Source organism: Coregonus lavaretus, assembly GCF_964263955.1.
Source record: "Coregonus lavaretus genome assembly, chromosome: 20".
Taxonomy (NCBI): Eukaryota; Metazoa; Chordata; class Actinopteri; order Salmoniformes; family Salmonidae; genus Coregonus; species Coregonus lavaretus.
In genome coordinates this window covers 10,844,156-10,870,010 of record NC_140007.1, presented here as the reverse complement: position 1 = coordinate 10,870,010, position 25,855 = coordinate 10,844,156, and the positions used below count along the sequence as shown (strand labels likewise).

General features: G+C 42.7%; 1 protein-coding gene across 1 annotated transcript in view; it reads left to right on the top strand.

Moving 5' to 3' along the window:
• Positions 1-25,855, top strand: part of LOC311147610 (piezo-type mechanosensitive ion channel component 2-like) — a gene marked incomplete at both ends in the record, with an annotated part of 36,449 nt that continues 10,594 nt past the window's right edge. Inside the window, 31 exons of the mRNA XM_084184349.1 lie at positions 1-64; positions 1,032-1,127; positions 4,678-4,779; positions 5,081-5,126; positions 5,222-5,381; positions 5,674-5,887; positions 6,069-6,282; positions 6,857-7,025; positions 7,489-7,542; positions 7,681-7,763; positions 8,396-8,768; positions 8,973-9,351; positions 9,573-9,754; positions 11,964-12,112; positions 12,673-12,840; positions 13,332-13,373; positions 13,699-13,731; positions 13,869-13,993; positions 14,167-14,339; positions 14,521-14,697; positions 15,002-15,154; positions 15,422-15,622; positions 15,786-15,990; positions 19,698-19,799; positions 21,579-21,744; positions 21,933-22,176; positions 22,425-22,521; positions 22,723-22,882; positions 23,057-23,146; positions 23,253-23,335; positions 25,719-25,831. Coding sequence (XP_084040475.1) covers positions 1-64; positions 1,032-1,127; positions 4,678-4,779; positions 5,081-5,126; positions 5,222-5,381; positions 5,674-5,887; positions 6,069-6,282; positions 6,857-7,025; positions 7,489-7,542; positions 7,681-7,763; positions 8,396-8,768; positions 8,973-9,351; positions 9,573-9,754; positions 11,964-12,112; positions 12,673-12,840; positions 13,332-13,373; positions 13,699-13,731; positions 13,869-13,993; positions 14,167-14,339; positions 14,521-14,697; positions 15,002-15,154; positions 15,422-15,622; positions 15,786-15,990; positions 19,698-19,799; positions 21,579-21,744; positions 21,933-22,176; positions 22,425-22,521; positions 22,723-22,882; positions 23,057-23,146; positions 23,253-23,335; positions 25,719-25,831 — 4,617 coding nt within the window. The remainder of the gene's footprint in view (positions 65-1,031; positions 1,128-4,677; positions 4,780-5,080; positions 5,127-5,221; positions 5,382-5,673; positions 5,888-6,068; positions 6,283-6,856; positions 7,026-7,488; positions 7,543-7,680; positions 7,764-8,395; positions 8,769-8,972; positions 9,352-9,572; positions 9,755-11,963; positions 12,113-12,672; positions 12,841-13,331; positions 13,374-13,698; positions 13,732-13,868; positions 13,994-14,166; positions 14,340-14,520; positions 14,698-15,001; positions 15,155-15,421; positions 15,623-15,785; positions 15,991-19,697; positions 19,800-21,578; positions 21,745-21,932; positions 22,177-22,424; positions 22,522-22,722; positions 22,883-23,056; positions 23,147-23,252; positions 23,336-25,718; positions 25,832-25,855) is intronic.

Below are 25,855 nucleotides of genomic sequence, written 5' to 3'. Positions count from 1 at the left end.
ATGGCAGGGGATATTGTGGTGGGGATGCTCTATAACTTAGTTCTACCTCTTCTTCTGCTTGCAGGTAAGTTGACCTTTCTTTTACATTTTATTCTTATGGGGCTGGAAGAATGTACGGTAATAATTCAAGTGTCAGGCACCAATACAGCAGGACTGTGGACGTGTTAGTTATTGAGGTCATAGTAGTGACTTTTACAGTGATATTGAGAGATTCTGCCTTTGTAAAGTGATCAAATAATATTGCTAGAAGCACCATTTTGGATGCTTTACAGAAAACAAAAAAAATTGTTGTTTGGGGGAATATGCAGATTAATCAACTATGTCTTGTTTCCCCTGATGGGAATTATTTGAGTGGACACAGAAACGTTGTAATATTGTGATCATGCAGTAATTGAGTAAGTTGTACTGTAAAACTGTAATGGGAAATAAAATATTTTAGTTGTTGAATAGTATGTTTATTGTATTGTAAAATGTAAGACATATTTTACATGTTAAGGTGTCATTACATTCAGTAAGTATTCTAATTTTCTACTTCACAATTAGGTAAAGAAAATCAAGATTTCAAGTAATTTCAATAAGAAAGAAATACAATAATCGTTAAATTATACTTTCCTTTATTTGAGTGTTTTGTATTGGTAAAAGATTAACAAAGTAAAAACTATGATACCTGATTTTGTTGTCAGTTTCATTGCCATTGTTGGTCCAAGAAGCCGCATAATTTTTTTTAGCTAGTTACTTGTTTACTGTGTGATGGAGTTTTGTTCAGTCCAACACTAATGCATTTTGAATTAGCAGGTGCAATGGATCATAGCATTTTATTACCAATGCCTTTTCTCTTTGATGGATAATACTGTAGGCTATTTGTTTCTAGCAGCTCTCTTTCAACTCTATTTATTTTGATTTTCAGAAGGATGGACTCAACATAATGAAAAATCTCATAAAATACAGCATCAAAGACAAGAAATGAAAATTATACCTCGATATTATATTCAGATTAACATAAATGTAAAATCTTTGTTTTCTCTCCGTAGCGTCATCATTCCGTTACAATGGTCTGTCTGTGGTGTATTTCCTTTTCTTACTCACCCTTCCCCTGCTGCCAAACCCCTCTCTCACCTCCATGCAAGGTAAGACTTCAGAGGAACACCACTGGGTTGGAAATGGCACCCCAAGTACAGTAGTAGACGATAAAGAATAGGGTGTATTTTATTCCAAGTTACAAGGTATTTTATTCCAAGTTACAAGGTATTTTATTCCAAGTTACAAGGTATTTTATTCCAAGTTACAAGGTATTTTATTCCAAAGTTACAAGGTATTTTATTCTAAGCTATAATAGTGTTAATCAAGGCCATGACATTTAATGCTGATGATGTTTGACTTCAGCCATGGAATGTGGGAACTGACGACCACTGATGACCTGTGTGTGTGTGTGTGTGTGTGTGTGTGATTCATCAACTCATATTGATCAACATACAACATGTCCATTCTATTTTATATTGATCAGTAAAGTTGATGAATTAAAGGACTGGTCATGTACTTTGTAAAGGGATATGGCCGATATGGTCTTATCTATTATGTATAACCTACTAATTACATAGTGGAATTAAAAGTTGTGGTGTCAGCTTTTGTAAGATGGTTTTGTTGCATGCTGGACTGTTTGCTCTTTTCTCTTCGAATCCTCATAGAACCTTATCCATCTCTTCGTCTCGCTAATATGATATCACCCCTGGCTTGAGTGGCCGGGGGATGGTGCAGAGATGAAACACATCATACTGAAGCAGAATTGACCGGCCTTTACTTGGGAGGGCAGAAATGAGGAAAAGCTTTTAGTAAAAACCTGGGCATCAGACAACCATTTGCTGGCTCAGCTTATGCTGCACCATTCCACCAGGCCTTGTTTTCACTCCTATTTCTTAATTATGGCGTTCAGCCTCTTTTTAATTCCCCTGCTGTCTTACTGCTCTGTTTCTGTTATTGGCGTGTAGCTGTAGATGAAATGTAAACATTTCAAGAATACTGCCTTACTACAGAAAATACATACATATTTCACAGCGCATCAGGAATATTTGCCTTCATTGATATGGTATCTATTCAATATACACACAAACTGAAACCAACTGTGTTTCTTAAAGGAAAATACCACTCAAAAAATTATATTTTGGTATTTGTTTCATTAAACCATTGTTGATATAGTCCCAAAATATTTTGCATGTCAGCAATCAAGTTTTCAAGATATATAGCTTTCAAAATACAGAAAGTGTCACATTATGTGTTTTGTATCATATGATGCAAAATGCCAGTGATGGAAAAAGTACTCATTGTCATACTTGAGTAAAAGTAAAAAGTAAAATTAAATGCTATATATCAAATTCCTTATATTACGCACACCAGAGGGCATGATTTTCTTGTTTTTAAAATGTATGGACAGCCAGAGGTACACTTCAACACTCAGACATCATTTAGAAATGCAGTATTTTTGTTTAGTGAGTCTGCCAGATCTGAGGCAGTTGGGATGATAACATGTTATATGGATATTTGTGTGAATTGGGCCATATTGGTGTCCTGCCTGAGCATTCGAAACGTAACAAATATTTTGGGGTGTAAGGCAAAATGTATGGGAGTAAAAAGTACATATTTTCTTTAAGAATGTAGTGGAGTAAAAGTAAAAGTTGTTAAAAGTATAAATAGTAAAGTAAAGTACTACAAAAAACGACTTAGTTACTTTACACTACATCAAAACGCATGATACTGTGTCACTTGCTGTATTTTTGAAAGTTCTATAGGCTATCTTGAAAACATGATTGCTGACAGGCAAAAATAAATTGGGACTGTATCAACAGTGGACTAATGAAAGGAATACCAAAAGATCGTTTTGAGTGGTATTTTCCTTTAAGTACAAGTGTTTTCTTTTTGATTGCGTTTGTCCTGCTGTTCAGGCGAATCCAGTTCCATGTTGGCTACTTTAGTAGACGATTGATCACAGAAACTGCTTGTAAGACACAAAGGGCTCTATTTTCAGCTGGCGCTTAGGAGGCGGAAGTGTCAAAAGCAGGTTAGTTTGCAATTTCGTCATGTAAAAACTGGCGCACTGGCATTTTCCACCCCTTATGCCAGGCAATTTACCTGTCTAACATTAGCTCACTTAACCTGAGGTGGGAGGGGTGGCAATATTTGAGGTTCCTTAAAAACAACCACAAACGTGGCATTTTCATGCAGCGCTAAAGGGAAGTTTTAAGACCCGCCCAAAAGCAGGTCTTAACAGTAACGCAGTTGCTAATGGCATGGATTTTGAGAACAGAAGCGAAGCCTATCCTGCCGGGATGCACTGTGCCCTTGGAATGAGAGATGTGCCTTTTGTGCCGTGAATCTGGTATTTAAAAAACATAAAGAAACGATTGGTTTCCCCCCATTTCATTTAATTTCATTAAAAACCAAGCATAGCCTACCCTCCCGGTAATCAAAGCTGGTTAACAGCTTGGCATATGTGCGTCTTTTTATGCTGGCCATGCATTAGCCAAGTAGCCTATAAATAAAGGGGTTTTAAATGGTCTACTGAGGGGGCCTTGAAATATTTTGGAGTTTTTTTGTCCTCAGGCTTTTTTATGCTTCACAATTCACATACCTGCATACTTCATTTCGCTAGTTAAATTAGACAATCCATCCCCATTTTCAAAAAGCACCTCTCCAAAGACGCGCTCCTCCAAACTATTCAGTCATCCAATAATGCCATATCAACAGCAGATTTTTTTGAGAATGTGCCTCGCACATAGGCAATGAATGATACAATTGACAGAAGCCTAGTATTTTGGTTAAACATGCCTGTGCACACAGTGCCATGGAACAAGAGATGCAATTTATAATATCATGCTTCTGACCCCATCCTATTTAGAAATATTGTTGTTGTTCCAAAAAAATGATCGCTTGTTTTTCGTTTATTAAAAACCAAGCATCTCCTCCCCTCAATGAAGGCTATGTTTTTTTTGTCCTGCCCAACGCATTCGCCAAATAGCAGCCTATCAATAAACGGATTGGCTCATGAGACTGCTTGAAATAAATATGAATCACCAAAGCTTTATTAAAAGATCAAGTTTGGGAGGAGCAAGACAGTGAGTGGACATCCCCTCTTTATCATAATTTTAGCAAGCACCCTATATTTTTTGGGACAAAAAAAAACTCCATGTTGTCCATATGCCCATCATGAAACGAGACATGAGATGATGCCGGTGACCCTCATATTTAGAAGTAAAAGTGGCTTGTGCGAGCCAGAGTCATACTTAGAAACATTTATGTTATTTTCCTGTAACATGTTCTTGTTTTCCATTTCCTTCGATTAAAAACCAAACTAGAATATATATTTACATATTGAAGCCATGCACAGCTCACTATCTGTAAGTACAGACAAATGGGATCTGCATTGCCACAGTAGACTCCACCACTATCCTCAGCCATTAAGATAGGGGGAAATGGAGTAGAAAAAAAGCCACAAAAAGTAACAGCCTAATTACATGTAGTGGTCCCCCTATGGATGACAACACAAAACAGAGTGGCTGATCTGAATGCCTTGTATGTGTCTTCGAGGTGTTGGAAGGAAGAAATAGGTTTTGTTTCTCACAAAAATGGCAAATATATTCTATTCTACCTCTGTTAATCTGTGTCTCTGGTCTTGTATTTCTGAAGGAAAAACAGGGACGTTCCTGCTGCTCATCTGTTCTACCAGCGTGACGTTTCTGGCTCTCCAGTGTTTCATGCAGATCACTTTTGCCTACGTACCTCAGTATGGTAAGATAACATAATAATAATAATAATAATAATAATAATAATCAATAAATAATAATAATATAATAACACCAGCCTCTATCAGCTCACTGAGCCACTAACAACAGACTACTCAGAGGTGCTGCTGAACACCACCTAAAATAGAGGCAGAAGTAGTTTGTTTTAGCATTTCAATACATGGAGAGTATAATGAACGTATTACTTACTCATTCAATTAACATTTGATGAGGGTGGATGTTGCTTTGGCATTTTGCTGATAAGACTAGACTTGATTTCTATCTGAAATATTTGTGTTGTTCAACAGAGAACGAATATTGGGAAAATGTTCTCTACCATCTGGGCATTGTACGGTAGGGCCACATTTTCTTTACTTTTTTAAAGCAGACTTTGGTGTTGTTTCTAATGCAGGTGTTGTTCATCAGATTGTCTTGTGTTATGTCCCCAGGTTCAGTTTGGTGGATGCAGGGGACATTTTGCGTCTCTTAGCCCCTGATCTGGGTCTCTTCCTGTCTGGGCTCTTCATACTCTGCCTGGTCAGGAAGCTGCTACGCCCCGCGCCCCAACTTAATGTCCACGAGAACTGTATCAAACCCTCTGACCCTGAGGTATCCACATGGCCAATTTCATCTGCCACTTTTGTTCAATTAACAGTATAGTTTTACCATTATTGTTTTACATGAGCGCTTTAGAAATGTACATCAAACATGGCGAGATGTTCTAAAGGATTTGAAGAATGTGAAGGTGGGGTGCCTCACCTTCTCATGCAGTATGTCAGCACCTCTATTCTAGTGGTTTGAGCATGGACCTCCTTCAGGTTGAATCTGTTATAAAGCAAAATAGAGTTATGAAACACACCAACTTCTTGTCCATCAAACTTGTGCTCTTTCGACAAAGCAGAATGTGGAGATGTCCGACTCAGAGTCTGAAGATGGGAGTGATGTCACAGATGGCTCGTCCTATGACAGCTCAGATGAAATCACAGCGGCGCCAGCAACCCCTCCTCAGTTTGTCCAGAAGTTCATTTCATTTGCCCTTGGACTGCGCCTCTTGCTGTCTGCCATCATGAACACAGCAGGGAAAGTAGTGGTCACCATACTACTGGGGTTGGCAGGTACATCTCAGAAGGCTGTCACTTTGGACTCTCATGTACTAGTCTTGCGTGCCAGACTTAAAGTCTTGCATTGGCTCAGCATTCTCCGCTGTCTAGCTCAGCCAAAATAAGACACATTTACTATCTGCTCCCGCACACTACTATAATCTTCTCCTTTCTGGTCCTCTTCCCTCTGTACCAGGCATTGCCATGCCCTCCCTGACCTCGGCGGTGTATTTCGGGACGTTCCTGGGCCTGGTGTGGTGGTGGGTGTTACTCCGTTCCCTCAGTCTGCTGTTCTTCAGTACCCTCTGTGTGATGATGGCTATATTCAGCGCCGGTCACCTGCTGAGCCTCTACCTGTACCAGCTGCCCCTGGCCCAACAGATCGTACCTCCACAGGACATCTACGCCAGGTAGGGTCACAGGACCAGGATGTAGCAACGCTGGACACTGGCTGGACGCTGACTGTACAGATACACACTGTCCTTTTAACGATATTGGTTTGCCGGCTGAAATACAGCCACTGAAAAACGGATTGAATTTATTAATACTTGTCGAAATACAAAATAATTACACACTCTATTACACTGGACACAGACATATACAACATAATTACACACTCTATTACACTGGACACAGACATACACAAATCATTGTTAAATGTCATAAACTGATACATGCCCATCTTCAAATTTCAGTATAGACTTGATCTATCTACTGTGAATGTTGATTAAGTTCTGGGTCCATATGTGTTAAGAGAAGAGATCGGAACCGGAACGAAGAGCGAGCAAGTCTATGGGCCAAATGTCCCCTCCCCTTCCGGAATTTGAAGGATGCTAACACCTGGGAAATCGTGATTTGTCTGAAGCACTGGAACTAATCCTGCTCGTTATCTCACACATCCTGATGTATCATGACAGATCTACGGTACCATTTATGTTTACGTAGTCTGTCCCAAGAGATTAATCACCCTCTGGTTTTGTTCAGGCTGTTTGGTATGACAGCGTTCATCTGGACCAATGAGACGGAGCCATACAGTCTGGGTCTGCAGGCAGATGTCAGCTGGCCTGTCTTCACCAACCCCATTGTGCTGCTGCTCCTCTATTACACAATGGTGGCTCTGCTGCACAAGTGGGTCTACATCACTGAAGAAGAGGTACTTTACCTAGACTGAGACTCTAACGCAACTAAGACCTTAATAGTAAATGGCTGCGTCTGAAATGTAACCCTATTCCCTATATAGTGCACTACTGGATATGGGGTAGGGCTCTTTATAGTGAATAGGGTGCCATGTCAGACGCAACCGATGACTTGTGGGTTAAATAAAACTGTGGGTTTATCCTTTATTGGAAGTGTTAATTGTGTGTCAGTTATTTCATGGTGCTGTCTGTGTATTTCTGCAAGGATACTCTGGTGAAGTCTGAGAGTCCAGTAGAAATCCCTGAGAATCCCCACAGCTTCTCCAATATCTTATTCATCTCAGGAGACAGACTGGAGGTGTTGAAATCTACTAAAGTTCTATTTTTCTTCTACAGCTATCACAATCTAGCCTCCTGTAGTTTTACCATCATGATTTTCTACAGATTTCTTGAACAATTATCTTTCTTTCTCTTTTGCAGCTACTGACCAGTACGGATGATGAAATTTATATGCCAGATGAGGAGATGCAGGAGGTACATTCTGCTCTCCCAATGTGTTGTTGTTATAACTACCTTAAAGGGACTTTACATGTCTGGTTAGATACTGTACATTTGGTGCGCATCACTTTTCTTCAAAGCCAAAATTCCTAATGAACTGTTTTTCCTCTGCAGCCAATGGTCTTACTGATGAGCAGCTCATGGCATGATCTGAGAGGACAGGAGGTGGGGTCACTGCTCGGAGGGCCAGGGGTAGGGTATACAAACTGCTGGCCTCCACCACAATATGAAGAAATAGACTTGTCACCCTCACAAGGTATGTACCTGCAAGCCTTGTCAATGTCCAAGTCAAATACACTCCAAGGTCTATTATTTGGTAGCATTACCAAAATGTTAGGTTCTAGACGAATGGTTTAACTTATGGGAAGTCTTTTTTATATCCACCTGGATATTTTGATCTTACTCAGTCATGACTAAATGGTAGGAATTTAATATTGAATACATTTTCATCACTAGTATAGAAACTGATACAACACAGCCTTAAAATATGACAATTATATGGTATAGAAACTTTCCTAAACTCCATCTTCTGCTGTTTTCCTCTCTCAGACTCGGAGGAGGTTAAAGAGAGTAGTGAGGAAGAGAAGGAGAGGAGGAGTGAGATGTCTATGAGGGAGAGGAGGAGTGAGGTGTCTATGAGGGAGAGGAAGAGTGAGGTGTCTATGAACGAGGAGAGGAGTGAGGTGTCTATGAACGAGGGGAGGAGTGAGGTGTCTATGAGGGAGGGGAGGAGTGAGGTGTCTATGAGGGAGAGGAGGAGTGAGGTGTCTATGAGGGAGAGGAGGAGTGAGATGTCTATGAACGATGGGAGGAGTGAGGTGTCTATGAGGGAGAGGAGGAGTGAGGTGTCTATGAGGGAGAGGAAGAGTGAGGTGTCTATGAACGAGGAGAGGAGTGAGGTGTCTATGAACGAGGGGAGGAGTGAGGTGTCTATGAGGGAGGGGAGGAGTGAGGTGTCTATGAACGAGGAGAGGAGTGAGGTGTCTATGAACGAGGAGAGGAGTGAGGTGTCTATGAACGAGGAGAGGAGTGAGGTGTCTATGAACGAGGGGAGGAGTGAGGTGTCTATGAACGAGGAGAGGAGTGAGGTGTCTATGAGCGAGGAAGATAATGTGCCCACCCCTCCTGGCCCCAGTGGACTGGCTTTGTTTGGCCTGTTCATCATGAAGCACAGCTATGTCAGCGCACTCATCATCATGATGGTAAACCACTTTATTTCTATGACGGTATTAAAGTTTTGGTGTAGACATTAGTAATTGAACAATTAACTCCCTGAAAAAAAATCATTTCAAAGTCAAACTGAATTGAAATAAATGACCTTTACATTACCTTGCAATCTTTGAACATAAACGTGGGTATGACTATAAGATGTGTGGCGTGCCTCCTGTGTTCCTTCAACCCCTCAGGTGTGGAGCATCACCTATAACAGCTGGCTGACGTTCGCCCTGCTGGTGTGGTCGTGTGTGATCTGGATGATGCGTGACCGTCGGCGCTACGCCATGATGAGCGCTCCCTTCCTGGCGGTGTACGGCACCTTGCTGTTGCTGCTCGCCTTCCTAAGCGGCCTGAGGCTGCGGCAGGACGAGCTGTACCCTGGCCTGCCACATGCCGTGCTGGTGGACTTTGACATGGCCACGTACCCAGCACCCTGCATCCACCTGGGAGGCAAGGTGTTCTACGCCTTCAGCTTCTGGCTACTGTTCCGCCAACAACTGAAGGAGAAACAGGAAGAGCAGGATCTCAAGGAGTCTGACGAGTCTCTGGATGAAGTGAAAGTACTCCCACGTATGGACTCCTCTCTTTATATGCATACTTTATGGCTTTACATTGATAAAGTCACATTCTCTAATACAGTTACAATGATCAAATGCATTAGAAATGGAAATGTTATTGTACCCAGGTGTTTATAACATGTTTCACTTAACAGTGCCCTCTAAGCCATAGGTGTTTGAACCTTGACCCAGGTATGGTGACATGTTCTACATTGTGTTCCTCCTCTCCCTCAGCGGATGAAGGTGAAACCTCCCCCATAATGGAGATGCTGGGTTCAGCGGTCAAAGGAACCCTGGTGAAGTACTGGATCCTGTTCTGCTGCTACATGTTCTTTGTGGTCAGCTTCTCTGGGAAGGTGATGGTCTACAAGATCCTCTACATCGTGCTGTTCCTCTTCTGTGTTGCCCTCTACCAGGTGGGCCTCATATATATGACTCCTAGATTGTGTTGTAGTGGATATCAGTGGTGCTGTGTATGCTGCACATGATATACAATGTACAATACAACTTTACTGTCCATGTCACAGTGAACAACGGAAATTACTTAACTCCCCCAGATAGCACACATCTCAGGGTGGCAGGTAGGCTAGCGGTTAAGAGCATTGGGCCAGTAACCGAAATGTCGAATCCCTGAGCCGACTAGGTGAAAAATCTGTCGATGTGCCTTTGAGCAAGGAACTTAACCCTAATTGCTCCTGTATGTCGCTCTTGATAAAAGCGTCCCCTAAAATGTAAATGGAAAATCACACATACGAGACGCTATTAACAGTATGATGTTATTCAGAAGGGAAGGAAATTTGGTTTTTACTCGGTGAAAGATAAGATTATGTCATTCAATAGCCATGTTAGTGGGTGGACCAAAAGATGAATCTCAGACCCTGACTATGTAAATATCTTATCACTGACCTCACTATTGGTATGACACATTTACCGCCCGGCCTTGCAGCCAAGACCTCAACAACAGCCCAAGGCTCTAAACTCTTATCAATAGAGCTCCCGTTATGAATATTGATCCTACCTCGTAAACACAGACAAAAAAACATTTCTGCTGCCGTTTTCCTGGTTTCCCTTCCCTTCCCCTCTGTAGCTCAATTGGTAGAGCATGGCGCTTGTAACGCCAGGGTAGTGGGTTCGATCCCCGGGACCACCCATACGTAAAAATGTATGCGCACATGACTGTAAGTCGCTTTGGATAAAAGCGTCTGCTAAATGACATATTATTATATTATTATTATATTATCTTGTATTTCCGCTGATCTTTTAGCGCTGACCACTTACAGTAGCCTAATGGCCTAGCTACGACCTCACAGCACACATACTGTAAGAAAGCCAATATGAACCTCTTGTTTATCAGTGCTAGCAGCGCTGTTGATTCACATACAGTGAGGGAAAAAAAGTATTTGATCCCCTGCTGATTTTGTACGTTTGCCCACTGACAAAGAAATGATCAGTCTATAATTTTAATGGTAGGTTTATTTGAACAGTGAGAGACAGAATAACAACAAATTAAAACGCATGTCAAAAATGTTATACATTTATTTGCATTTTAATGAGGGAAATAAGTATTTGACCCCCTCTCAATCAGAAAGATTTCTGGCTCCCAGGTGTCTTTTATACAGGTAACGAGCTGAGATTAGGAGCACACTCTTAAAGGGAGTGCTCCTAATCTCAGCTTGTTACCTGTATAAAAGACACCTGTCCACAGAAGCAATCAATCAATCAGATTCCAAACTCTCCACCATAGCCAAGACCAAAGAGCTCTCCAAGGATGTCAGGGACAAGATTGTAGACCTACACAAGGCTGGAATGGGCTACAAGACCATCGCCAAGCAGCTTGGTGAGAAGGTGACAACAGTTTGTGCGATTATTCGCAAATGGAAGAAACACAAAATAACTGTCAATCTCCCTCGGCCTGGGGCTCCATGCAAGATCTCAGCTCGTGGAGTTGCAATGATCATGAGAACGGTGAGGAATCAGCCCAGAACTACACGGGAGGATCTTGTCAATGATCTCAAGGCAGCTGGGACCATAGTCACCAAGAAAACATTTGGTAACACACTACGCCGTGAAGGACTGAAATCCTGCAGCGCCCACAAGGTCCCCCTGCTCAAGAAAGCACATATACATGCCCGTCTGAAGTTTGACAATGAACATCTGAATGATTCAGAGGAGAACTGGGTGAAAGTGTTGTCGTCAGATGAGACCAAAATGGAGCTCTTTGGCATCAACTAAACTCGCCGTGTTTGGAGGAGGAGGAATGCTGCCTATGACCCCAAGAACACCATCCCCACCATCAAACATGGAGGTGGAAACATTATGCACAAAAACAGCAATTTAGTAAAAGATGTAGGTATTATTATGGAAATAAATTGTGAATGTGAAATTAATATTTGAAGACAGTGATGATAGATGGGTGTGAAAAGGCAACTTGTTTTGTGGTCGCCTGTTGTCATATGACCGAGGGAAATCAGAGGGTTCGGTTGATCTTTATAAAATAACGTATTTTCAATGTTAATATTGCTCCCTATAGATCAACCGATCCCTCTGATTTCCCTCAGTTACTAGGCACATTTCATAGTGATTTGACCTGATTAGCATCATGGCATCTATGTTACCGTTCCTCAGATCCGTTGTGACGTGTGGAGGCGAGTACTGAAGTACTTCTGGGCGGTGGTGGTAGGCTACTCCATGATGGTCCTGATTGCCATCTACATGTACCAGTTCAAGACCGTCTCTGGCCTCTTCAGACAGATCATGGGCATGTCTGAGGAAGGGTGAGTGTGCATGGTGGCACTGTGGCCAACCCTGTACATTCACAATGCTGCGTATGCCTCCGTATTGTTGTAGTTGTCCCAAGACTTTGACGTACTACATTGTTAATTGATTCATTCATTCATTCATTGGCCCGAAATTCCTCATATCTTGTACCCTATGTCTAGAAGTCTCCCTGATGATGCATGGTTAAGGAACATTTGAACTTCACAGTGTCTTTGCATACTGTGACTAAGTTATTCTTATACAGATGTAGTAGGATCTTAATTTGATCACTCTTTTGTTGCTGAGAATCTTCCTGCACAGCAGGAAATGCAAACTTGTAGTGTACTTTAGTTTTAAAATGGCTTCTTAAGTTTGTCATTTCCACTTTGAAATGTCAGACTTGAAATGTTAAGAAAAATGTATCAACCCCTACAAAAAGTGTCCATTCATTATAATCCACATAATAATTCACATTTCCTGTTGCGGCAGGATTATTTTCCTGCTGTAGCAAACTGGCTCAAATTAAGATCCTACATCTGTACACTCAGTGCTGTCGCTGTCCCGCTCTGTCCTCTAGTCTGCGTGATCTCGGGTTGGAGCAGTATGATACTGTGGAGCTGTTTGCTCGGATCCTCCTCCCTGCAGCCTTCCTATTGGCCTGCATCCTGCAGCTTCACTACTTCAACCAGGACTTCCTGGATCTCACCAACCTGGACAACGTACCTGTCCACCACGGACAAACCAGGTGGAACAGCTAACCTGATCGCAACCACTGGGATAATGTGCTTTATATCAGGGAGGAGGGAACTGTTAGTCCATTAACGTGTTCCTTTCATGTCAACTGGTCTTTTTAGAGACATAATACATTTTCTTCATTAAAAAAAGATGCACAATGGCGTTATCAGTATCATCTCCAGAGCAGTGGACGCTGCTCATAATAATGTCTGGAACGGCACGAATGGAATGGCATCAAACCATGTGTTTGATGTATTTGATACCATTCCACCTATGCGGGTCCAGCCATTACCACGAGCCCGTCCTCCCCAGTTAAGATGCCACCAACCTCCTGTGCTGCAGAGAGATATTGAAAATGTAAGGATCTGATTGGTCCAAATCATGAGTTTAATATTTGCTGGGGTGTTCTTTCCTTTTTTTGTGGAAAAACAAGCTGTCTGTCGTTCTCCCCCCATCTCTATGTTGTTGTGTCTCATCCATTCTGTCCATCTCTTCACCTAGAGAGGAAGAGCTGAGGAACTCAGTCAATGTGATAGCTGACATGTAAGAGCTGCTTTTTTGTCTCCATGAATGGCATGCTTCACACAGTGGTTTGCTCAGTGTTTCAGTCATCTTAAACAACCTTAGTTACGCAAAATTCAAAGTAAGGAGTGTAAAAATATGTTAATCTCATGTTATGATAATATGTTGGCATTATTATACAGAGAAAGCAGCCACCATTTTGAGTGTGCAGATATATCATTTCATTCCATCAGTCCGTCATCAATTCTGAGTAATTTAAATGAAATCTTTTTCAGATAATTTCATGGAATGTTAGCATTTTTGCCACTGTAAGTGCAATGTTTAACTGATGTTTATTTTTCCTCAGAATTAAAGAAAACATTGAAAAGTTACAGAAACGGTACATTCTTAATACACTTTCTTCCTTTACATGGATGAAAAAAGACCATGTATTGCATCTTATATAATGTTATTATACAGTATAAGGTATTAAAATGACTAAATCCATGATGGACTTGCCTACCCTCTTTCTGCTAGGATGGCGAAGGAGCAGAGTGAGCAGATGAATGGGGAGTCAGAACGTGTGGGGAGTCAGGACACCTTGGACAGTGATGGACTGTCTGCCTCATCAGAGAAACCGGAGGAGGAGCAGAAGGGAACAGGTGTGTGCCACTGAGACTCTGAGATTCAGATTCTAATTTATTGTATGAAAGTACATTTTAACAGCACATAGACAATACAAACAAATATGCCACATAAACAAAACAGTCTGTGAAATCTAGCACAGCATATCAGATCTTATATCTGAGTCTGATGTCCTTGTTGTGTCCGATAGGTCCCCCAGAGGAGTATCTGACCCAATGGGGGTTGATAGTGGACCGGGCCAGCCTGCTGCTGTTCCAGACTCTGGTTGCGTTCCAGCGGGCTCAGGAGATGGGCTGGAGGCTGCTGGAGGTTCACAGCCTCAAGATTGTTTCCACCGGCATCATCTGGGTGTCCCTACAAGAGGTCAGATGTCTTTACGTGACCCTGGAACTCCACATTCTCATTGTACCTTGACCCCATTTATAGTACCTTTTATATTGCATTACTGCATTTACACTGCCCTGATTTTACCACATAATATGTTATGCAGTGTAGGGGGTCTGCATAAAGCATTTGTTTTCCTTCTTTTTACTTTGTGCCCCAGGTGTCCCTGATGAACTTCCTGTTCCTGGTTCTGTGGACCTTCGCCCTGCCCTTCCCCCGGCTCCGTCCCATCGCCTCCAGTGTGTCCTCAGTCTGGGCCTGTGTCATGGTGGTGTGTAAGATGCTGTACCAGCTCAAGGTCATCAAACCTCTGGAGTACTCCTCCAACTGCACTGCTGTGAGTTCACTTACCGCTAGCATGCAAAACACTGACCAAATATTCACTAATTATTCCACAGGCATAGCAATATATACTCAGTAATGGTTGGCTCCCAAGGGGATTATGTCATGTTTTAGAGACAATAGACTGTGTGTGTGTGTGTACGTGTGACTGTGTGTGTGACTGTGTGTGTGTGTGTGTGTGTGTGTTTGTATGTGTGTGTGTGTGTGTGTGTGTGTGTGTGTGTGTGTGTGTGTGTGTGTGTGTGCATGCGTACGTGTGACTATCTACATTTACAGTAGTATGTGTCTCTGTGTGTCAGAGCCTGGTGTCAGCTAACGGGACAGGGCTGGAGCTGGAGGGGAACATGGCAGAGCTGCTGAGGAGGTCTGTGCTGTATGTGAAGCCTGTTGACCCAGCCACATGGTGTGGAGCGCTGCGCAAGTGTGAAGACAGGATCCTGCCCTGTCTCAGGGTAAGACAAGCTTCTTATTCAGTGTCTGTGGTCATTTAGTAATATCGACGTCATTTGTCAATCATGCCATGCACTATATAACCATGAAATTAATTGAAAGAGAGATTTTGAGATATATGCATATTAATAACAGATGAATGCATATTGGTAAATACGGCACATATAAATGAATATCCTCTCTATTATTAGTGTGGTAGCTTCATTGATCTGTGGTTCTATGGTTCTGTAGTCTGAGTGTTCTTTGGTTGTGTTTGTCTTTGATGTCAGAACCACCTGATGGTGCTGGGGCTGCTGGTGTTTGAGGTGACGGTCCATAGACACCAGCTCTACTATCGCCTCCGCAACAACCTCAAGGTCCCCACCTTCAGCATCATCTTCCAGGGCATCACACGCCAGCACCTGGACCACGGCATCCTGCCCTGCATCAAATACTTCATCAACTACTTCTTCTACAAGTTTGGCCTGGAGGTACAGTAGCTACAACCGATTATTAGGGCTGCAATAGCCTCTTTTACTGTAGACTTCCATTTGAGATTTGTAGTGTTTTAATTTTAGTACAGTTTCGGAAGTTATCTATAGTTATCTATATGTTTTCATTTTTGTCGTTTCATCATGTCCTCCTGTCCCTCAGGTGTGCTTTGTGGTGGCGGTGAATGTGATTGGCCAGCGGATGGATTTCTACGCGCTTCTGCACTCCTGTGCTCTGATGGCCGTTCTGTCACGACGACGCAGGAAAGCCATGGGGGAGGTGTGGCCTAAGTACTGCTGCTTCACTGCAAGCCTCATGGTGCTGCAGTACCTACTCTGTATCGGCATCCCTCCCGCTCTCTGTGTCGGTAAGGAGAGATATCTGGAGATAAGCCAGTAAGCAAAATGCAAAATGACGCTGACAAAATGACGCTGACATCACGTGCATTTCAGGTGCTGAATGAAAGGTTAGAACATGTATTTTCTGGATGTTGAAAATACGTCTTATAAGAACGTAAAAAATAAGTTGTAAATGGATGTTGAAAAGGCATCTTTTCAGGTGTCTTTTCAGGACATTGAAAATATGTATTTTCCGGACATCATAGAGACATCTTATTGGGACGTTGAAAATACGTCTTATGGGGCCTCCTGAGTGGCGCAGCAGTCTAAGGCACGGCATCGCAGTGTTGCGGCGTCACTACAGTCTGGGGTTCGATCCCAGGCTGTGTCACAACCGGCCGTGACCGGGAGTCCCATAGGGCGGCGCACAATTGGCCCAGCGTCGTCCGGGTTAGGGGAGGGTTTGGCCGGGGGGGGCTTTACTTGGTTCATCGCGCTCTAGCGACTCCTTGTGGCGGGCCGGGTGCCTGCAAGCTGACGTCGGTCGTCAGTTGAACGGTGTTTCCTCCGACACGTTGGTGCAGCTGGCTTCCAGGTTAAGCGAGCAGATGTTAAGAAGCGCGGCTTGGCGGGTCATGTTTCGGAGGACGCATGACTCGACCTTCGCCTCTCCCGAGCCCGTTGGGGAGTTGCAGCGATGAGACAAGATCGTAATGGGATCGCAATTAGATATCACGAAAAGGGAATACAATTACTAAAAAATAAATAGAAATACGTCTTAAACGGACATTGAAAATATGTATTTTTCAGTCATTGATTCTTTGGATAAATGTCAACTGCACATACATTCTCAATGAAGTAAGCATTATGTCACAATAATATAGGAAAGACAAGCCAAAAGAAGATTGCAACAGATTATTTATTATTACTCCCATTTGTCACATGCACTTATGTTAGCTTTTTCAAAAGCTTTAAAACTAGCAGCGATGATGTTCAAATTAGTCCAATTTACAGAATGAACCAACAGAACACTTCAACTATAATAACATTCTCAGTAACGGTTACAGATTTTTTTATTTTCTTGCTTTGACTGTGATATGTTGTAGCTTATCTACCTTAGTTGAATGCTCTGACTGTCAGTCACATCTGCTGAATGACCAAAATGTAAATGTAAAGACAAACACTTGCAAAGCATGCTGAGTATTATTCTAATGAGCTCCGCCCCCAAACAAGTACAAATTGGTCGGTGCAGAGCAAAGGAAAAGGGAAAGGGGGATACCTAGTCAGTTGTACATCTGAATGCATTCAACTGAAATGTGTCTTCCACATTTAACCCAACCCCTCAGATCCAAATCTGAATGAATCATAGACGTCTTGGCTATATTTCACAAGTTTGAACATCACATTACAGTATGGCAGTTTAGTACAGTAGAGTATGGTACGATACAGGACAGTCACGTTTTATTCAGTAGGGTACAGTACAGTAGAGTTTAGTTCAGTAGAATACATTAGAGTAAAGTAGGGTACAATACAGTACACTGTACTTTACTGCACTCTACTGTGCTGTACTTTACTCTACTTTTCTTTACTGGGCTGTGAACTGTAATGTACTGTACTTTGCTGTGCTCTACTGTACTGTACTGTGCTGTCCAAACTTGTGAAACATAGATGTCTGTGATTGGTTCAGATTTGGTCCGGTGCGGGCCGGACCAAATATAGGCCGGACCGGACGTCTGTGGACGTTGAAATCAAGGCTGGTCCAGACCGGACCAAATCTGAACCAAACATAGACATCCAAAAGACTTTACCGTCGGTAAATGCTTAATGGGAAGTGTAGGCCTATACCCGTTCACTACAGTACTTCCCACAAATCTAAAAGCAAGATCAGTGGAATTCTGGGTTAGTTTAAGGAGATTCCACCATATTGCTTAGGCTACCAGTCATGATGTTTCACGGTCATGGCTGCCATCCCATTTCTGACACCAGTGTCGCGAATGACAAATCCTGGTCGTGGAGTGAAAAGCAAGCACCCTACTGGATCAATCATATATGTCTATATTTGGGCCAAATCAAGGCCATTCCGGACCGGAACAAATCTGAACCAAATATAGACGTCCATGATTGGTTCAGATTTGATCCGGTCCAGACAGGACCAAATATCAACGTCTGTAGACGTTGAAATCAAGGCCGGTCCGGGCCGCACCAAAGAAATACCTATAAAATCCACAGTCTCATATTTTCTGACTCTGTTGGTTTGTCACTCTGTTGGTTGGTCCGGATAGGACCAAAAAAAGACGTCCAAATGGCATCGCCTGACGGTAAATGCTTAGTGGGAACCGTCTTCTACACCATAGTTGAAGTGTGATTAGGATTTGAGTGACACGATTGCATACTACATAGGCCTTATACCAGAGTAACTTTCAGGGCCCGTATATACAAAGTGTCTTAGAGTAGGAGTGCTGATATAGGATCTGTCCATACAATCTTATTCATTATGATCTAAAAGACAAAACCTATCCTAGATCAGCACTCCTACTCTGAGACTCTTTGTGGAACAACAATATAAATGCAACATGCAACAATTTCAAAGATTTTACTGAGTTATAGTTCAGTCAATTGAAATAAATAAATTAGGCTACAATCTATGGATTTCACATGACTGGGAATACAGATATGCATCTGTTGGTCACAGATACCTTAAGAAAAAGGTAGGGGTGCGGATCAGAAAACCAGTCAGTATCTGGTGTGACCACCATTTGCCTCATCGCCTTCGCATAGAGTTGATCAGGCTGTTGATTGTGACCTGTGGAATGTTGTCCCCCTCCTCTTCAATGGCTGTGCGAAGTAGCTGGATATTGGCTTGAACTGGAACATGCTGTCGTACACATCGACCCAGAGCATCCCAAACATGCTCAATGGGTGACATGTCTGGTGAGTTTGCAGGCGATGGAAGACATTTTCAGCTTGCAGGAATTGTGTACAGATTCTTGCGACATGGGGTCGTGCATTATCATGCTGAAACATGAGGTGATGGCGGCGGATGAATGGCACGACAATGAGCCTCAGGATCTCGTCACGGTATCTCTGTGCATAAAAATTGCCATTGATAAAATTCAATTGTGTTCGTTATCCGTAGTTTATGCCTGCCCATATCATAATCGCACCACCACCATAATCCCACCACCACCAAAGTTGACATCAGCAAACCGCTCGCCCACACGACGCCATACAGATAGTCTGTGGTTGTGAGGCCAGTTGGACGTACTGCCAAATTCTCTAAAACGACATTGGGAGGCGGCTTATGGTAGAGAAATTAACATTACATTCTCTGGCAACAGCTCTGGTGGACATTCCTGCAGTCAGCATGCCAATTGCACGCTCCCTCAAAACTTGAGACATCTGTGGCATTTTGTTGTGTGACAAAACTGCACATTTTAGAGTGGCCTTTTATTGTCCCCAGCACAAGGTGCACCTGTGTAATGATCATGCTGTTTAATCAGCATCTTGATATGCCACACATGTCAGGTGGATGGATTATTTTGGCAAAAGAGAAATGCTCACTAACAGGGATGTAAACAAATTTGTTCCCAACATTTTAGAGAAATAAGCTTTTTGTGCATATGGAACATTTCTGTGATCTTTTACTTCAGCTCTTGAAACATTGGACCAACACTTGACATGTTGCGTTTATATATTTTTTCAGTGTAACTTCTCAATCTTCTCTTCTCTCTGTCAGATTATCCATGGAGGACCTCCAGTCAGGCTTTGACCTCCAACCTCATCAAGTGGCTTTACTTGCCGGACTTTGCCATGCGTCCCGCCCCTTTCTTCATCCTCTGTGAGTCTGTTTGTCTTCATCCCAGCCATTACCAAATTCAACAATTCTGTGGAAATCTCACATTGGCATTCATTCTTGGTTTATGTGAAAGTAAGAGTTACATGCATATCTCAAGGATTCAGGACATTGTCTACTATATATAGTGTGTACAGTTGTGGTCAAAAGTTTTGAGAATCACAAAGTCTGCTGCCTCAGTTTTGATGATGGCAATTTGCATATACTCCAGAATGTCATGAAGAGTGATCAGATGAATTGCAATTAATTGCAAAGTCCCTCTTTGCTATGAAAATTAACTTAATCCCAAAAAAATATTTCCACTGCATTTCAGCCCTGCCACAAAAGGGTCAGCTGCCATCATGTCAGTGATTCTCTCGTTAACACAGGTGAGAGTGTTGACGAGGACAAGGCTGGAGATCACTCTGTCATGCTGATTGAGCTAGAATAACAGACTGGAAGCTTTAAAAGGAGGGTGGTGCTTGAAATCATTGTCTTCCTCTGTTAACCATGGTTACCTGCAAGGAAACACGTGCCGTCATTGCTTTGCACAAAAAGGGCTTCACAGGCAAGGATATTGCTGCTAGTAAGATTGTACCTAAATCAACCATTTATCGGATCATCAAGAACTTCAAGGAGAGAGGTTCAATTGTTGTGAAGAAGGCGTCAGGGCGCCCAAGAAAGTCCAGCAAGCGCCAGGACCGTCTCCTGAAGTTGATTCAGCTGCGGGATCGCGGCACCACCAGTGCAGAGCTTGCTCAGGAATGGCAGCAGGCAGGTGCGAGTGCATCTGCACGCACAGTGAGGCGAATACTTTTGGAGGATGGCCTGGTGTCAAGAAGGGCAGCAAAGAAGCCACGTCTCTCCAGGAACAACATCAGGGACAGACTGATATTCTGCAAAAGGTACAGGGATTGGACTGCTGAGGACTGGGGTAAAGTCATTTTCTCTGATGAATCCCCTTTCCGATTGTTTGGGGCATCTGGAAAACACCTTGTCCGGAGAAGACAAGGTGAGCGCTACCATCAGTCCTGTGTCATGCCAACAGTAAAGCATCCTGAGACCATTCATGTGTGGGGTTGCTTCTCAGCCAAGGGAGTGGGCTCACTCACAATTTTGTCTAAGAACACAGCCATGAATAAAGAATGGTACTAACACATCCTCCGAGAGTAACTTCTCCCAACCATCCAAGAACAGTTTGGTGACGACCAATGCCTTTTCCAGCATGATGGAGCACCTTGCCATAAGGCAAAAGTGATAACTAAGTGGCTCGGGGAACAAAACATCGACATTTTGGGTCCATGGCCAGGAAACTCCCAAGACCTTAATCCCATTGAGAACTTGTGGTCGATCCTCAAGATGCGGGTGGACAAACAAAACCCCACAAATTCTGACAAACTCCAAGCATTGATTATGCAAGAATGGGCTGCCATCAGTCAGGATGTGAACCAGAAGTTAATTGATAGCATGCCAGGGCGGATTGCAGAGGTCTTGAAAAAGAAGGGTCAACACTGCAAATATTGACTCTTTGCATAAACTTAATGTAATTGTCAATAAAAGCCTTTGACACTTATGGAATGCTTGTAATTATACTTCAGTATACCATAGTAACATCTGACAAAAATATCTCATAACACTGAAGCAGCGAACTTTGTGAAGACCAATACTTGTGTAATTCTCAAAAAAATGTGACCACGACTGTACTGTAAATCCCTTCATACACCATTAATCTGTAACTCCTACATAAGTGAACAAGGCAGCCATTTTGTTTTTCTGTGTGTCCAGATGACCACCTCCTGCTGCTGTGCTCCACGCTGCAGTGGCAGGTGTTTGAGGAGGAGAACCGTGCCGCCGTGCGCCTCATGGCAGGGGAGAACGTGGAGATCAGCCGCAGCCTGGACCCGCGCTCCTTCAACCAATACATTCCCGTCAACAACTTCCTCCACTGCAGGTCAGAGGGTTTTCTTAGCTAGCGTGGGCTTTAGACAACTGCTTTATCGTTTTCGTGAAACGTGGCCTGATTAGGAAAACGTACATTTTACAACTAGGGTTTTTTCCTGTTAGGTCACATGGTCTGGAACAAATCCTGGAACCACTCATATGGTAATATGGATATGAATGTGTCTCTCCTTACCTCAGGTCCTACCTGGACATCGCCAAGGTTTTTGTGTTCAGCTACTTCTTCTGGCTAGTGTTGTGCCTCATCTTCATCACGGGCACCACCCGCATCAACATCTTCTGCCTGGGCTACCTTGTAGCCTGCTTCTACTTCATGCTGTTCGGGGGCAGCCTGCTCATGCAGCCCGTACGAAACATCCTCAGGCTCTGGGACTGCCTCATTGGATACACTTGCTTCGTCATCGGCATGAAGAACCTGCTATCTGTACGTTAGCTAACTAATTACTAACTGTCTAGGCTAGCCTATCCTCGTTGCTGAAAGTGTTTTTTTTTCATTCATGTACTGTATTATGCATAGCGTACCACGTACTATGCTAATAACTCAGTCGGTTTGAATCACTCGTCAATGATAACTGCCAGTTCTGTGTTAGTGCCTCACAAACTGACTCTCACCGTCTCAAGTCAAGTCTTCTCTCTCCTCTGTGCTATCTGTCTTGCTGTATGTGTCCACAGCTTGGCTCATGTGCTTATCTGGACAGCCTGTTGAAGAATGGCTGCTGGCTCATTCAGGCCTTCAGCATGGTCTGTACAATCGAAGGCTATGATGTCTGTAAGTGTGACTGATAATACCCATTAACACACTGTGTGTGTGTGTGTGTGTGTGTGCGTGCGTGCGTTGTTGTGCATGTGTGTAGCCTGTTCTATTTGTGTCTGTATGTGTTTAGCTACGTGCACTCCTGTGTGTGTGTGTGCTTTCATATGTGTGTGTATGTGCGTTTTCTCAGTTGTATATATGTGTGTGTGTTCCCAGCTGCTCCTGATGATGAGTGTGAGCTGCCGGAGGGGGAGGCGGGCATTGTGTGGGATGCGATCTGCTTCACCGTGCTCCTGGCTCAGAGAAGGGTTTTCCTCAGCTACTACTTCCTGTATGTGGTGTCTGACCTCAGGGCCTCCAAGATCCTGGCCTCCAGGTTAATAATCATCATCATCATCATCATCATCATTTAGTTACTGACCACTTCCCTATCAATGATTTTAGATGATTTTAGAATACTTTGGTACTATTGGAAATAGTCATGTTTATCTATTGAATGGTACCAGCTGAAAGTATGACTTCATAGGTTGTTTGTCTCTCATATTTCAAGGGGTGCTGAGCTCTTTGAAGCCAAAGTGAAGAAACGGGTTGCTACCAGACTGGAGATGGAGAGGAAGTCTGTGGAGACGCTGAAGAAGCAGTAAGACTTATGCAACAGCAGTTTGTTTGTTCTCATTTCGTTTTCAGTCTAATGGGTTTGCTATTGTTGTATTGTTTGAATTCACTGTGTTGATTCCTTCCTCTAGGATGGAGAAGATCAAATCCAAACATAAGAGTAAGCCTGGCCAGGGAGACGCAGCAGCGCCCCCTATTGATATAGTGCCAAAAGGTGAGCATCATGGAGCAAGCTAATGGAAGTTGTCCATAACCACTGACGGAGGGTCAGTTCTTAAACGTATACTCTTTGATCGGATCTTTGTATTTACCCCTACTAGAGTTGGTGGTAAGATAGTCTGATCCTAGATCTGTGGTTAGGGGCAACGTACAGTACCAGTCAAAAGTTTGGAGACACCTACTCATTCAAGGGTTTTTCTTTATTTTTACTATTTTCTACATTGTAGAATAATAGTGAAGACATCAAAACTATGAAATAACACATATGGAATCATGTAGTAACCAGAAAAGTGTTAAACAAATCAAAATATATTTTAGATTTTAGATTCTTCAAAGTAGCCACCCTTTGCCATGATGACAGCTTTGCACACTCTTGGCATTCTCTCAACCAGCTTCACCTGGAATGCTTTTCCAACAGTCTTGAAGGAGTTCCCACATATGCTGAGCACTTGTTGGCTGCTTTTCCTTCACTCTGCGGTCCAACTCATCCCAAACCATCTCAATTGGGTTGAGGTCGGGTGATGTGGCCAGGTCATCTGATGCAGCATTCCATCACTCTCCTTCTTGGTCAAATAGCCCTCACACAGCCTGGAGGTGTGTTGGGTCATTGTCCTGTTGAAAAACAAATGATAATCCCACTAAGCTCAAATCAGATGGGATGGCGTATCACTGCAGAATGCTGTGGTAGCCATGCTGGTTAAGTGTGCCTTGAATTCTAAATAAATCACAGACAGTGTCACCAGCAAAGCACCCCCACAGCATCACACCTCCTCCTCCATGCTTCACGGTGGGAACCACACATGCGGAGATCATCCGTTCACCTACTCTGCGTCTCACAAAGACACAGCGGTTGGAACCAAAAATCTCCAATTTGGACTCATCAGACCAAAGGACAGATTTCCACCGGTCTAATGTCCATTGCTCGTGTTTCTTGGCCCAAGCAAGTCTCTTCTTCTTATTGGTGGCCTTTAGTAGTGGGTTCTTTGCAGCAATTCGACCATGAAGGCCTGATTCACATGCAGTCTCCTCTGAACAGTTGATGTTGAGATGTGTCTGTTACTTGAACTCTGAAGCATTTATTTGGGCTGCAATTTCTGAGGCTGGTAACTCTAATGAACTTATCCTCTGCAGCAGAGAATAAGTGTAGCTCAGTTGGTAGAGCATGACGCTTGCAACGCCAAAGTTGTGGGTTCGATTCCCACGGGGGACCAGTATGAAAAAATGTATGCACTCACTAACTGCAAGTCGCTCTGGATAAGAGCGTCTGCTAAATGACTAAAATGTTTTTCCTGTGGCGGTCCTCATGAGAGCCAGTTTCATCATAGCGCTTGATGGTTTTTGCGACTGCACTTGAAGAAACGTTCAAAGTTCTTGAAATGTTCCGTATTGACTGACCTTCATGTCATAAAGTAATAATGGACTGTCATTTCATTGGTCTTTCACCAAATAGGGCTATCTTCTGTATACCACCCCTACCTTGTCACAACACAACTGATTGGCTCAAACGCATTATGAAGGAAAGAAATTCCACAAGTTAACTTTTAATTAGGCACACCTGTTTATTGAAATGCATTCCAGGTGACTACCTCATGAAGCTGGTTGAGAGAATGCCAAGAGTGTGCAAAGCTGTCATCAAGGCAAAGGGTGGCTACTTTGAAGAATCTCAAATATAAAATATATTTTGATTTGTTTAACACTTTTTTGGTTACTACATGATTCCATATGTGTTATTTCATAGTTTTGATGTCTTCACTACTATTCTACAATGTAGAAAATAGTAAAAATAAAGAAAAACCCTTGAATGAGTAGGTGTGTCCAAACTTTTGACTGGTACTGTATATCTCGAGCTTTAATAATGGATTAAATAGAACTACAGTATTAAAAGTACTCAAATCGCTTTACATTTGAAGATGGTGGGAGACTCAACTCATCATGATCATTATTCTTGTCATTCTCACTGAATGAAAGGATACATGTATGATGGAGGGATGAATGGGTGAATATGTTTTCCAGGTGAGAGTGAGAAGGCAGAGAATGATCAGGGGAAATGGTGGAAACCATGGGTCTCACGGCCTGGCGGTAAGTGTTCCATAAACCTAACTAACATGATTTCCAATTTGGTCAGTTACAGAAATAACCTTGAATGGGGAAATGGGGGGATATGGTTTAAAAAGATAAACAACGTGCTTGACTCCACCTTATTAGATCGGGTGCTGAATCCTCGTATATAATGGGATATGATTTCATTTCATCTCATCATAAATAGTCACTTTTTGATTCAAGTAATTTAAACCATTTATATACTGCAATAGTATAAAGTAGGATGTATAAGTAGGAGTTTGTCTTTGTTGTTTGACACTTATGTCGTTTTCCCTCAGTTGAGAACAACTGTGGCTACCATCTTTTTGAGAGTGACAGTGAAGAGGAAGAGGAGGAAGTCCAGGAAAATAAACAGGAAGAGGCTCCACCAAAGAAGAAATCTGCTTTTCAGGCAAGGGGCATAAAAGACAAACTA